The sequence below is a fragment of the Setaria viridis genome, chromosome 7 (assembly GCF_005286985.2).
Source record: "Setaria viridis chromosome 7, Setaria_viridis_v4.0, whole genome shotgun sequence".
Classification (NCBI taxonomy): Eukaryota; Viridiplantae; Streptophyta; class Magnoliopsida; order Poales; family Poaceae; genus Setaria; species Setaria viridis.
This window is the reverse complement of record NC_048269.2, coordinates 34,677,106-34,689,792: the sequence shown is the minus strand read 5'-3', so window position 1 is coordinate 34,689,792 and position 12,687 is coordinate 34,677,106. Positions and strand designations below refer to the sequence as shown.

At 46.3% G+C, this 12,687-nt stretch overlaps 2 protein-coding genes across 2 annotated transcripts; both read right to left on the bottom strand.

The window, feature by feature from the left end:
* Nucleotides 1-174: 174 nt before the first annotated feature.
* On the bottom strand, nt 175-2,517 carry LOC117862392 (PAN domain-containing protein At5g03700). The gene has a single exon (XM_034745853.2). It carries the CDS (start codon nt 2,179-2,181, stop codon nt 691-693), a length of 1,491 nt encoding a protein of 496 aa, XP_034601744.1. The 5' UTR covers nt 2,182-2,517; the 3' UTR covers nt 175-690.
* Nucleotides 2,518-6,405: 3,888 nt separating this feature from the next.
* LOC117862400 (29 kDa ribonucleoprotein A, chloroplastic) lies at nt 6,406-12,159 on the bottom strand (the record flags this gene model as incomplete). The annotated part of the gene is made up of 5 exons (XM_072295375.1): nt 6,406-6,660; nt 6,732-7,057; nt 7,315-7,420; nt 7,780-8,101; nt 12,023-12,159. Coding segments are annotated over 5 exons (954 nt in total), but the record flags the coding sequence as incomplete, so codon positions are not given.
* Nucleotides 12,160-12,687: the final 528 nt, after the last annotated feature.

Sequence of the window (12,687 nt, the reverse complement as noted above, 5' to 3'; positions counted from 1 at the left end):
AAAATTTCCTTCGTGGTATTGTATTATGTTTCATGCAAACATCTACTGATAGATCTTGATTAAAAAAAAGAGAAAAATACTGTGACACCGCAATATTATGTGATCAACCGGCAATGGAACATCTCAAAAATCACTTCACACAGCATAAAAAATCATGTACCCTAACATTACCAATTACCTATCGCATCATCAAAATCAACAATTTTTTTTAGGAGGATGGGGGGAGCTTCTTGCAAGCTCATTAAAACATGAGTTTCTAGAAACATGAGTTTCTAGTTTTGCAAGCTCATTAAATCAACAATTAAGACTTTGCAGTCCGATATACATACACACGTACAAACATAAAAGGTGATAGGCGGGGAAGAAAATTCTATACACAACTACAAAGCCTCCGCAAACAATTTGCCGCCAATAAATTAGGACCAGATCAATGCAGGCGTGAAGCAACCCTGACCGTGGCTGTATGCTGTATCTGCACTTTCTGCAGCCATTCTCTACTCCAAGCGTTAGCGTGGAATGCTAGGAGGGGCTGAGCTAAAATTCTGAATTCAGTCTCTTAATCCAAACTCTGCAATTCAGCAAGGAGCAGAGCTCTGAATTCTGATCAACCTCACGTTGTGCGATTCATCCAACCTGAGGACGAGCAATCCACTCCACTCCGTCGCACCAACCGTCTCGTTGATTCAAGCCTTACTTGAACGAACTGTTAGAGCTTCCCATGGTCTTGAGGTCCTTGTACGGCCCCGGCACCAGCTCCTGCTCCATCCCCGCTCGTTTCCGCCGCCTCCTCTCCCACAGCCGGTACCCGGAGTACGCTCCAGCCGCGGCCAGGCCTGCCAGGATTAGCGACAGCACCGCCGTCGCGGCGGCGACGCCCGGCGACATGCGCGCCCGCTTCGGGCTCGGCACCTTCCTGACCTTGAAGTAGCCCACCTTCCGGTCGTCGGCCTCGTACACCAGCGTCTCCACGGGGAAGTCCATGAGGTAGCAGTACCCGCTCGCGCCGTTGTACACCGCGCCCCAGCAGCTGCAGTTGCCCGCGCACGCCGCCTCGCACTCCTCCGCCGTCCTGTTCGTCTCCGGCGGTAGCTCCTCCTTGTACGCCACCGACACCTGCTTCCGCCGCACCACGTCGAAGTCCAGCTGCTGTCGGCCGTCGGTAGCGCAGAGGTCGGCGGTTTCCCCGGCGTGGCACTGCGGGGAGGTGCTTGTCGTGGTGTTGTCGAGGCACTGGCACTGGGCCGTGCCGGGGACGCACAGGCCGTACGCGCCGCACGACGCAGGCAGCTCGCACCGCTCGGCGATGGCTCTGTAGTCGGAGATCCAGCCCTTGGCGCCGTCGGTCCAGTAGTACGCGCGGAGGTTGCCGTCGTCATCGAGCGTCATGCGCCGGAACACGCCGGTGAGGTTCTGCACGAACGTGTCGAACGAGAGCACGTCGACCTTCTGGCCGCCGCCCTCGAGGTACAGCCCGAAGAACCCGCGGCCGTCGAGGCGGCCGTACACCGGCGGCTCCGTCGCGTTCTGCGGCTGCGCCTCGAGCGCCGTGTGCTGCCAGTAGATGGGCGTCGTCCGGCCGCCGTTGAACTCCATGTGCAGCGCCATGTACGTCTTGCCGAGCCGGAACGCGAACCGGCGGTTGCTGGAGATGAGCGGCGGCGACGAGGCGGTGAAGTTCTGGTCGAGGACCAGCGTGTCGGACGGGTTGTGGAAGCTCTGCCACGCCGGCACGGGCTTCGAGTACCGCCGGAGGACGAGGTTGGAGGAGTTGAGGAGCACAACGACGTCGCCGATGGTGTCCAGGGTCCGCCACAGCACGTCGTCGTCCTCGTCGGTGAGGACCAGGCTGCTGTCGAAGGTGAGCGTGGCCGGGCGCGACCAGTCCCCGAGGCGCGCCGGCGTGGCGCGCCAGAGCGGGAAGGAGGAGGGGAGGTGGACGACGGCGAGGTCGAGCGACGCCGTGCCGACGCGGAGGAAGCCGAAGGCGAAGACGCCGTTGGTCGCGTACAGCAACGGCTCGAACGCCGCCGCGGCGCCCGCCGCGTGCGTCGCGGTGAAGCCGTTCAGCAGCTGCGTCGTAAGCTCTCCTCCCTTGGCGCCGGCGACCACGAGCACCGCCGACGCCACGCAGAGCACGCCCATGACAGCGGCGATCGCTGGATCACCCTTGCCTCGCCTCATTGCAGACAAACAACGCACGCAATGGAGGTCAAATATTTGGGAGAGAGTATTGAATACTGCAGACTACATAGTTGCATAGGGATTGGCATAGGCATTTCGGGGAAGGTCAACGGTATGGTCAGGTCAGCCGTATGCACAATTTTGTGAGCGGGATGAACATGCAAGTTGTAAGTTGCAACTGCCGGCAACAAAGTAGTGGCAGAAAAGTCAACTAACAGACCAAGTCAAGTAGCTGTTCTACTTGTACCTGCCTCTTTCTCCCTCCACGAACAGGCTTTCTGAATTCTGAAGTGAAATTGCTATCTTTCTGGATCTCAGTCGATTGATAACTTCCTGAGCAGCAATTGGCAATTGTTAGATTCAGGTGTCGCAATCCTTCAGTTCGTCAGCTCGTGCTGCCAACTGGTGAAAGCTTGGAGTTGTGCTGGCGTTTACTTGGATTAATTTGCTTGCGGATGCAAACGAAGCTGTCCACGGTTTTGTTGGTCTGTGCGTTGACCTTGAGTGAATCGAATGGAACTGAACGAATGCGTATTGTATTCTTAGCATTTTTTTTTCTTTGGGCACGGAATGCTTATCAGTCCCCTGACATTGGCATCCAATCAATCACCTGGCACTGGCAGCATGCTGAATGATATACATGAATCTGTGAAATGGTATTTTCTCGTAATCGCGTGGCTGATCTCATTTTAGTCGAAACCTTAGTTTTTGTTCATGAAAATTAGCACCTCATTCTCTAGAGGAACAACGAGTGGTGGGAGTAAATTAACATATCAAAGTTCCTGGCTCTCCCCATGTGCCTAGCTAGCTCGAGGTAAGCGAATCATTCTGCAAACAATATACTCGTAATCCTTTGATTGTTGCAGGTCAACTCCACTACAATATGCAACACAATATGCTTTTCAACCTTACAAGCCTGCAATCTACGTTCGATCAGTTGTTCAGAGGCAGGGTACGTTCCAAGGATTGCAGGAACGCAGCCTCTGTTAGCAATACAACGGGTTTAAAAGTCACATAGGCCGAGGCCAAGCAGGCCAGATCATGAGACCAGATGGACAATGCTCTTTCTGTGTAGAGGAGAAAGACTGCACACACCTTTTCGTCAAATGTCAGAGGAGTTCAAGCTTCTGATCCTTCATTAGTTTTGATTTGCATTCTCTTGCACCCTCTGATAGTGTCAAAGCTAGGGGTGGTAAAGGGTCTTCTAATTTAGCCTAGCAAATTTAAGGATCGGACTCAATAAGAATCGGATTGAAATACTATATGATTTTGAGCTAAATAAATATAGGGCTGAGTTGGATTGTGAAGAATGCATGAGGACCATGATCCATTACCACCCCTAGTCGAAGCTCTCTGGATTCTTAATCCCTTACAAGAACACAACTCTCGGATCAAAATTACGGTTCTCATCTGCATCCTCTGGAATATATGGAAATGTCGTAATGCAAAAGTTCAGACACGAGGATGAAGCTAATCTACAGATTCCAAGAAGATGCTATGGCGATCTCCTGCTCTGGTTGAATAGATGTAGCAACGTAGCTGATAAGGATAAACTACTTCTATGGTCTAATTTCTTCTCCTATTAGGCAGGCCTCGTGGAAGCAGTGCGAAGTCGTCAAGGCAGATGGCGCACGGCGGTGCCTCCGTGACGGTTTCACCGCCCATGCCGCGGCGCCTCTTGTTCCTCGTTGGCCCCATGTTGATGAGCATCTGCTTCTCGAGCCCGGCGATCGCCGCGGCGGAGGCAGGGATGCCTCCGAACCTGCCGTCGCGGTACGCATCGTCGCTCCAGTCATCAGGTGGAACAAATTCTCGTACTCGTTCCGATGATTCTCCGAGTCGTCGTCACGCGGATGGTTGCCGCTGTCGCCGGCGGATGGCTGAGGGGGAACATGTGCTCGGGCGTCTGCTTCTCCAGAGACTCGTCGTCCTGTTGCCAGTGAAAGCAACTCGTCAAGAGGATTCAAGCCTCTGATTTGGTTGCTCATAGCTTATCGTCGGTCAATCCACGGGCAGCAAAAACACCCGAATTATTATCTTATAATAATCCGATCGGATGGATATGCAGCAATCTATAGGCTTCGGTGAAGGGCCGGATTCGATTAGGCTGAGTTGTAGTATTTTTGTAAACTTGGACTCCGGTTCTTACCATAACATCTAGTTGCCGTTAGTTAAGGTGCGCACACCAACAGAACGTCGGGTAAATTGTCTCGCGCACTCCTAAATCTATAAAAATTAGAAACTCTGGCCATCAATTTGATATAATATGTCAAAATAATGTAAAGTAACCTATACCTAAACTATTATCCACATTGTGAAAATAATCCAAAGTAGCTCCCTAATCTTCATATAAACTATCCACCTATGTTATTAAAATATATTCGAAAGTAATCCTCCAAATTTGTGCTCCTCCACCTTTATTATATTAAAAATAAACTAAAGTAACATTTAAGGACATGTTTGGAAGGAAAGGAGTGGTTTAGGATATTTTAGAATTCGGTTCAAGTTTGCACTAAATCCTAAGGATTTGGATTTTCAAACTATATTTTTAAACACGTTGTAAATGTGCATCAAAATTATCAACCTCTACCATTATACAAACAAATATATCAAAGTACTCCTATATATGCTTACTCGTTTTGCCATTGTTAATATAGAAGAAAAAAATTAAATTAAACTATAAATACATGATCCACGTCACCATGATTACTGCATATACATGTATGCATAAATTTACGGTTTTAAGTTTCTCCCTCAAACATATAAAGTTTTAAGTTTCAACTAAACGTGTTAACACAAATGAATGCACAACGCAAAAGGGAGAAACTATGGATGGATGAGGATGGAAAATCGTATAGAGTAATTGATCATTACATATAAAACTGATATCTTACATTAATTAAGCTTTCAACTAAATATATGTAAAATACATATGAAGGTGAGATGTAAAAAGAAATGGGGATGAAAAAACACACAGAGCAATTAATAACTAGAGTCTACTACGTGGAATAAAAGATAAGAAAGTATATATATTCGTATTGTATTAGGATATGAATAAATAAGAAAAAAAAAGAGAAACAATTTACTAGTTTAACATTTAGGCTACGTTGTGTTAGCAAAAGCCGCGACGTTTCAGACAGTAAAAAGAGCTGCTTGTAGTTCTCTCTCTGTTTTTTTTTCTATCCAAAAGGTCAGCTTTAGCGGACCAGAGTTAGTAATTAGTACTAGTACCTATTATACCTTCCAGCCCCTGCTCCTGCACGGATCAACGTACTCTATAATTAGTTTACATTTGACAGCCATATCGGGCCCCTGTGCACGCCTTGATCCTCCGTAGGCAGCGCATGGCGGCAGAGCGGGCAGAGGTGGCTGCGCGACAGCCATTTTTGAGGCACTTGCGATGGAACCGATGCTTGAACGCGCAGGGCATGACGTAGAGTCGCTTGCCTTTCTTGTAGTGCCTCATGCAGATGACGCACATGTTGTCAGCTCCTGATGACCCGTCGTGCCTCTGCTTCTTGAGGCCCGCGATCGCCGCCGTAGAGGCCGGGACGCCTCCGAAGCCGCCGTCGGTGAACCTGGCGGGGGTAGCCTCGCCGGCAGTCATGTCATGGTCGTCGTCGTAGAGCGCGGGGTCCGAGAGTAGGTACTGGCCGCCATTATCGCCGCCGGAACCAGCAGCCTCCCCTGTCTCTGCAGTGCCATCCGGTGTTGTTATTAGCTCCTGGCCAAATGTGTCGTCGTAGGCAGCAGCGTGGTTGTACTGATGGTGCTCCCACAGCAGCATTGGGTATTCTTCAGGCTCGTCGGACGGGTTGTCGTTGCTCATGTAATAAGAGTCTGGTATTGGGTCTCTGTGCTGTCTGTAATAAGAGTCTACACCGTCGTCATGTTCATGTATTTGGGCGGCTGCTCTAACAGCTCGTCTATCTTGGACTGCAGCGCATCACGTTTCGCGTCGTCCATGCAGCCTGAATTTCGTGTGGATAATTAATTTGTCCTTGTGTTGGGGAGTATTATATTTATAAGCGTGGCGTGGACACGGGTCCGTCCGATTAGGAATCGGATCAGTGCAGGTGCAGACTTGACGGATTTGGTTATTGATACGCGTAAGAACTATCGCTTGGACAGCAGGCTCGGCTGGTCGCGTCCCCGCCGGGCCCGTGGCGGCCGCGAGCTCCTACAGGCAACCTCCAAGCTGCCATCGTGGCAACTATCATATCCTGCGTGTCCTAACACAATTATTAATTATACTCATACATAATCGTTGTAAAGTTTGTTTGGTTGTGGTAGAATTTAGATATTAACTAGCACAATGCCCGTGCGTTGCAACGGTTATTACATAGTCTGTATTAGAATAGAAGCTAGAAACTAACACTTGGCAAAACACACTATTAACCTTCAAATCGCCATAATTCAAAATTCACGCCATGGCTTTGATTCCGCAATCGTGACTCGGATCTGCCTGCCATCCAAGTCCTGCATTACAATGCATTTTCTAATTGAAATGACAATGCAAAAGATAAAAAAAAACAGGATGTAGAACTTACGATGCCATCAAGGTTTGATATGGCATTGTTGACCTCCTCAGCAGAGCCATAGGTGACAAAACCAAATCCTCTTGACCTGCCACTCTCCCTGTCATAGATGACCTTAGCATCAAGCACCCGCCCTTGCTCGCTGAACAGGTTCTCAAGCGTCGAGTTGTCGACACCCCATGCGAGATTCCCTACGTAGATCTTGTTTCCTAAATCCACAAAGTTTCCACCACCTCCACCACCCCTTGGTGCTCTTGGTGCAGAGTCATCCCTAGGCGATGGTGGCCCAGAGTTCACCCTTAGTGGTCTGCCTTGAAATGTTTGTTTGAGAGGCAAGGCTAATTAGTCAGGAGCTCAATCTGCTAGCTACGACGCACTATGCACTCAAGAGAAGTAATTCAGTTCCAAAAGCTATGATGAAGTTGTTCCTAAAGTTTTCGGTTATGCTACGATTCACATTTCAACCTTTTATAGAAATGCATCTGATCTTTGTCTGTTTAGTGTTGCTATATCTTTTTATTTTTCCTTCAACTGGATAGTTAATCTTCTCCAGAAGCATACCAAGAGAAAGGTAGCTTAAACCAAGAAAGTATACTCACATAACTGTTGAATTGCTCAACAGCAGCTCCGGCTTCTTCAGCTGAAGACATTGTCACGAATCCAAATCCACGGCTTCGTCCAGTCATTCTATCATATACAACCTGCAAAGCAGTTATGAACTGTTAGAAACTTAGAATAGTGAAGGCGAAATAGTGAAACGCAGAAGGTTCACTCAATGCATACAGCTCTGTTGGACTTCACAATTTGAATATTGTTTCGATTTCTGGTCATAATTTACCACAAGTACATAACCATATCAGTGTTTCAAATAGTGTAACAATATGCAACTTTACTCAATTACTCCTGACTAAATTCGGTCAAGTTGTCCGGTACTCCAGTTCCATTCCAGGTGACCATACAACAGTGAGCAAGACTTTTTTTAAAGAATAACTATTTTAGCAAAATGAAAATTTCTGACACTAATTACATAGACGGGGCGGCACAATTAACTCGTATATACCTCGACCATCTCGACGGAGCCGGCCTGCTCGAAGAGCTCGGCGAGCTGCGCGCTGTCAACGCTGAAGGGCAGGTTCCCGACGAACAGCTTCAGGTCCTCGGAGAACTCCTCGGCTCCCTCCTCCTCCTCCTGCTCCGCGCTCTCGGTCTCGTACTCGGACAACGCCGCGACGGCCACGGGCTCAAACACCCGCCGCCCCAGTGCCGACACGATGCGCAGCGGCAACCTGAAGGGGAGGAAGGCGGAGGCCACGATCGAAGCGGGCTTCGGGGAGGATATGGCAAGGAAGCGGGTCTGTCCCTCACTCGGGTTACTCAAAACTCTGATTCAGGAAAGAAATGCAGAAGGAATTCAATCACTACTAATTGGTATATTTACTTATGCATCAATGACGATAGATGCATTCTCCATAGTTCCAGCATTACGGCAAACCCGTGTCAAATATAATTTTGTCCAAATTGTCTGACCAAGTTATCATCCCTTTTATAATAATATTTTTTGGTCCAAGACATGAATTCATGATAAAATGGAATATCGATGTTGAAATATAGTTTTTTATGTTCAAGTAATATAACTTTTTTCTTCTTATGATGTTAATTAGTTTTTGTTACTATAAAAAATTGTTATTAGGTTTTAATAAGAAGATATAGGTGACTTAATAGTTTTTATGTAGTCAGTTATTGACAGGAATTGGCGAATGCGGTCCAGTCGCACTTAGCCCAATTATTATGTCTAATTGAGCTATAGTTTCTAGCATATAATTTACTTGTGTCTTCAATCTTGTATTGGTGGATGCATTCATTGGTGAGTTGACAAAGCTGCCCTTCACCCACACTGGCATTGCATATTCGCCTTTTACATAGGTGGTGTGATATGATGTTGAGAGGTTGACCTTCTTGAATTTCCTCCGATCTTCCACTCCGCCAACCCTATTTGCTATGTTTTTAGATGTTGTTTTTGACCTTATTTTCTCATCTGATTTCATCAAGATCTTCGGCCGGTCGCTTTTCTCTCTCTACAGTACATAGCATTTTCCATCGATCAAGTAGATATATCTCTTTTTCGTGCTGTACTCTCTTGAAGATTTCACAATTTTTTGTTTTTTTGTAAAATTAATTGTGATGCAAAGAAACTAACTAACCGGGAACACTTAGTTCACTCTTTTAGATTTTATTTGTAACGGTAGTATGCTTTTATTTTAGAAAATTATTATTTTATTATAAATAATATATTTTATATTCCATATATGTATGCTTTCGTATGAGAAGTTATTGTAATATAATTTCAATATAGTATAATTTTAAATGAATTTGCAAATAAAACTATGTGGAGATTGTCCAATGCTGTTATTTTGGCCCATCAACCTAGACCAATGCTCTATCTTTTTTTCTATCCTTTTTTCCCTCCTCATATTCTTTTTCCTTCTGGGTAACTGAGCAGCCCTGCAACTTCAATTGTGTACCTCTTCTAGGAGTTGGAACGGAGCATCCAAGAGGTGTGGTTTGAGTTTTCTGCCTTGTCTACTTTCCGGACTTGCTAGCTATGCCAATCCTTACTTCTTCCTATTCTCTAACGACACTCTCAACATCATCGTCTTCTTTGACGGGTCTTTGGTGCAATATGCCTAGCCCATTTTACTAGTTATTAAGACCGAATATGCCGTCCGCTTTGTTGGCGGCGTCAGTTTCTCTTCCAGTTGGAGATCAGGCCATCCACCTTCATCACATCCTGGATGTGAACGAAGTTATTATCTTTGATTTCTTCAGGTCATGATGCTAAAGACATAATTTCATATCTGCATCAACTTATGTAAAATCAATACTTGTGTGGGTGCCAACATTCATAGTCGAATGCACCATCCACGGCACTGCCCCAGTTTTCATGGTGAGAGGTGTCATCTATGATGCCTCTTCCATCGACGGTCTGCACTGTGGGTGGCGGCTTCATAGAATTTAAATCCTTCCTCTCCTAATTCAAAATTTAGCTATTAATTATATTATACATGGCCTCTTTACATGAGTAGTTTGCTTTCCAATCTCAATGATTGTTCTAATTCCAAAACTAGTTATTTGTTAATTGTATTTTTTCATAGACACTTTAATTATTTGTCTGTTTTGCTTTCCAATTTGTATACAATCCAATTACTAATGTGTTATGTTTTTAAATTCTAAATTTATCTATGTATTAATCATATTCAACATTGACCCTTTGGGTTTAGTGAAGACCGCAGATCTCCATAAATTCAATAATGTGTATTTGCTCATGTTTTTACGGGAATTGTAATGAAATATTTCTAGTGTGGAATTACTATTCTTTGTCTACCATAAAATCAGGAGAAAGAATACATCATTGCATATTGAGGATTAGTATTCGTCCATGTTGCCACAAAGCTACCCAGCCTGATCACCCATAGTTGTTTTGTCTCTATACAACACCTTGGCCAATTAGCAAGGGGAGTTCTGATTCCCCATCAATATAAGGGGGTGTTTGTTTCTGAGGTTCTAAAATTTCTGTCACATCGAATGTTTAGATACTAATTAGGAGTATTAAATATAGACTAATTATAAAACCAATTGTACAGATGGAGACTAATTCACGAGACGAATCTATTAAGCCTAATTAGTCCATGATTTGACAATGTGATGCTACAATAAAGATGTGCTAATGATGGATTAATTAGGCTTAATAGATTCGTCTCGCGAATTAGCCTCCATCTGTGTAATTAGGTTTATCATTAGCTCATGTTTAGTCCTGCTAATTAGCCTCCGAATATTCGATGTGACATGAATTTTAGTCTGGACTAAAGATCCAAACACCCCTAATTCAGCCAGAAACATTTTCTTTCCGTGTGCAGAACCTTCAGCTCGCTCTGCCTGTTTGCGCATTAAGGCAGAGGTGGTCACCGAAGCAAACCCTTCTAGTTATCATTGTCTCTCCCTACTGCTCACTCTTCGCGACCTTCTTATCCACTTCAGCGCGCACGCCAAAACGCAAGAGAGCTCTCAGTGCGGGGCTTGGAGGAGGACACGGACCTAGAGACATTCACACAAGGATAGGAAAGTGACAAATAGCATGGAGCGAAGAGCAACGATGGATGAATTTTCGATGATGAATGACCAACTCACGGATTTCTCAGCATCTAAACAACAGCTTGCCTCAGCAGCTTCATGAAATTCCTGACGGCATAATCCCATGGTGCCCACCCACCGGCTGTGGCACGGGCCGACGGGTCGCAACTTAATCATCTAGCCAGAAGTCTATTTTTTATAATAGATGTCTGGTTATTCATTTCGGCTGTCATCATTGGAGTCTGCTTTTCTACTTGTTTGTCGTCGTCGCACCCTTCGTCTACGTCAAATTGTCAATTACGGACGCATGGGTCTTTTCATATTGAAATTACATCGCATCTTTGCCCACGACACGCCTTTCGCTGATCTTTCCCTATCTTTTGATTATCGTCACGGCCACATCCCGTGAGCAGGGAAAGACTCAGCTGCGACCTGAAAAGGAGACACGAGGCCCTTGCTGCTGTTTTTTTTTTTTTGATAAAGTTGCTGCTGGGGTTAAATAAACTAAGGTTATATACATGCCTCTAGGTCCACTATAGATTTAATTTGGGTACAAAGAAGCATACCAATTTAAACAGTTATGAGAGGCAGGATATTCCTTTTCCTAATATGAAGGGTTAAAGGGTCCCGATAGATCTTAAGTCAGGACTTGGCATTGAATCTATATTGCTATAATCGGATCCATGAAAGTTGACGGTATATGTAGTTTTCTTTTTTTATTCTAATTTTTTAACTTATTAATCATATTTGATATATGGAGCCTTTAGATTATTTTAGACCGTTAGATCTTTGTAAAATCCACCTGGTGAAAGTAGTGCCATGCCATGGTGAAAGTAGTGCCATGCTATGGGGACACTTGCTGGTGGATTTTTACCACGGTGTCACTTTGCCATGCCATGGGTAGTCTATGCTATCTTCTCCACTTTGCCATGCCATGGGAACACTTGCTGGTGGATTTTTACCACCAGGTGGATTTTACCACTTGCTGCGAACCGTGCTGCGACTGCGCCGCCACGCAGTCGATGGTGTCGCCGTCCGCGCTCTGCGGCCAATTTCCCAACCATTTACGCATCAACAAAATCGATCGATCGATGAGGTGCCATGCATATCGTATACTCGTAGTAGACGATATACACACGAGAGAGAGAGAGAGAGAGAGAGAGAGAGAGAGTCACCCGTATGGAGCGCACGGCGGGCTTGTTGATCCTGTCCAGATGGCTCTGGATCCTCGCCATCCTCCGGGGCGACGCCGCAAACGCCAGAGGAGGAGCAGCGAGGATGAGGAGCGCGAGGACCAGGAGCGGGGACATGATCATCAGCTTGTGTCCCTGGGACTGGGACTGGGAGCAGCAGCATTGACCTTCTCCTTGCCCTTCTCCTTGAGCAGCAGATCTCGTCGATAGCAGCAGCCAGTTCCTCCTCCTCCGCTTCTTCTTCCTGCTGCTGTCCGCCGTGGGCTGCTGCATTGTATTATCTGGGAGTGGGAGGGATGGACCAATGCAATGCAAGAGGTAGCTGCTTCAACTTGAGATACAACGCAAGCAGGCTAGCTACTCGATCTGCAGAGGAAGGATCCGAGGAGGAGGAAGCTGAAGCTGGATGGATCAAGTAAGGTGGCTGGCTGCTGAATCCAAGGGGAAGAAGAAGACTGCTAGCTCCTGGAACTAAGAGGGAGGGAGAGGCTGGGTGGGTGGGTTATCTCTGCTCTGCTCTGCTTGCTGGTCCACACCACAGCCAGCCCTGCCAATGCAAGCAGCAAGTATGCAAGTGAACGTGCATTCGATGTTGACCACCTACCGGGCCTCTGCCTCTGCCTCTGATGTGAATTCAATTTCAACAG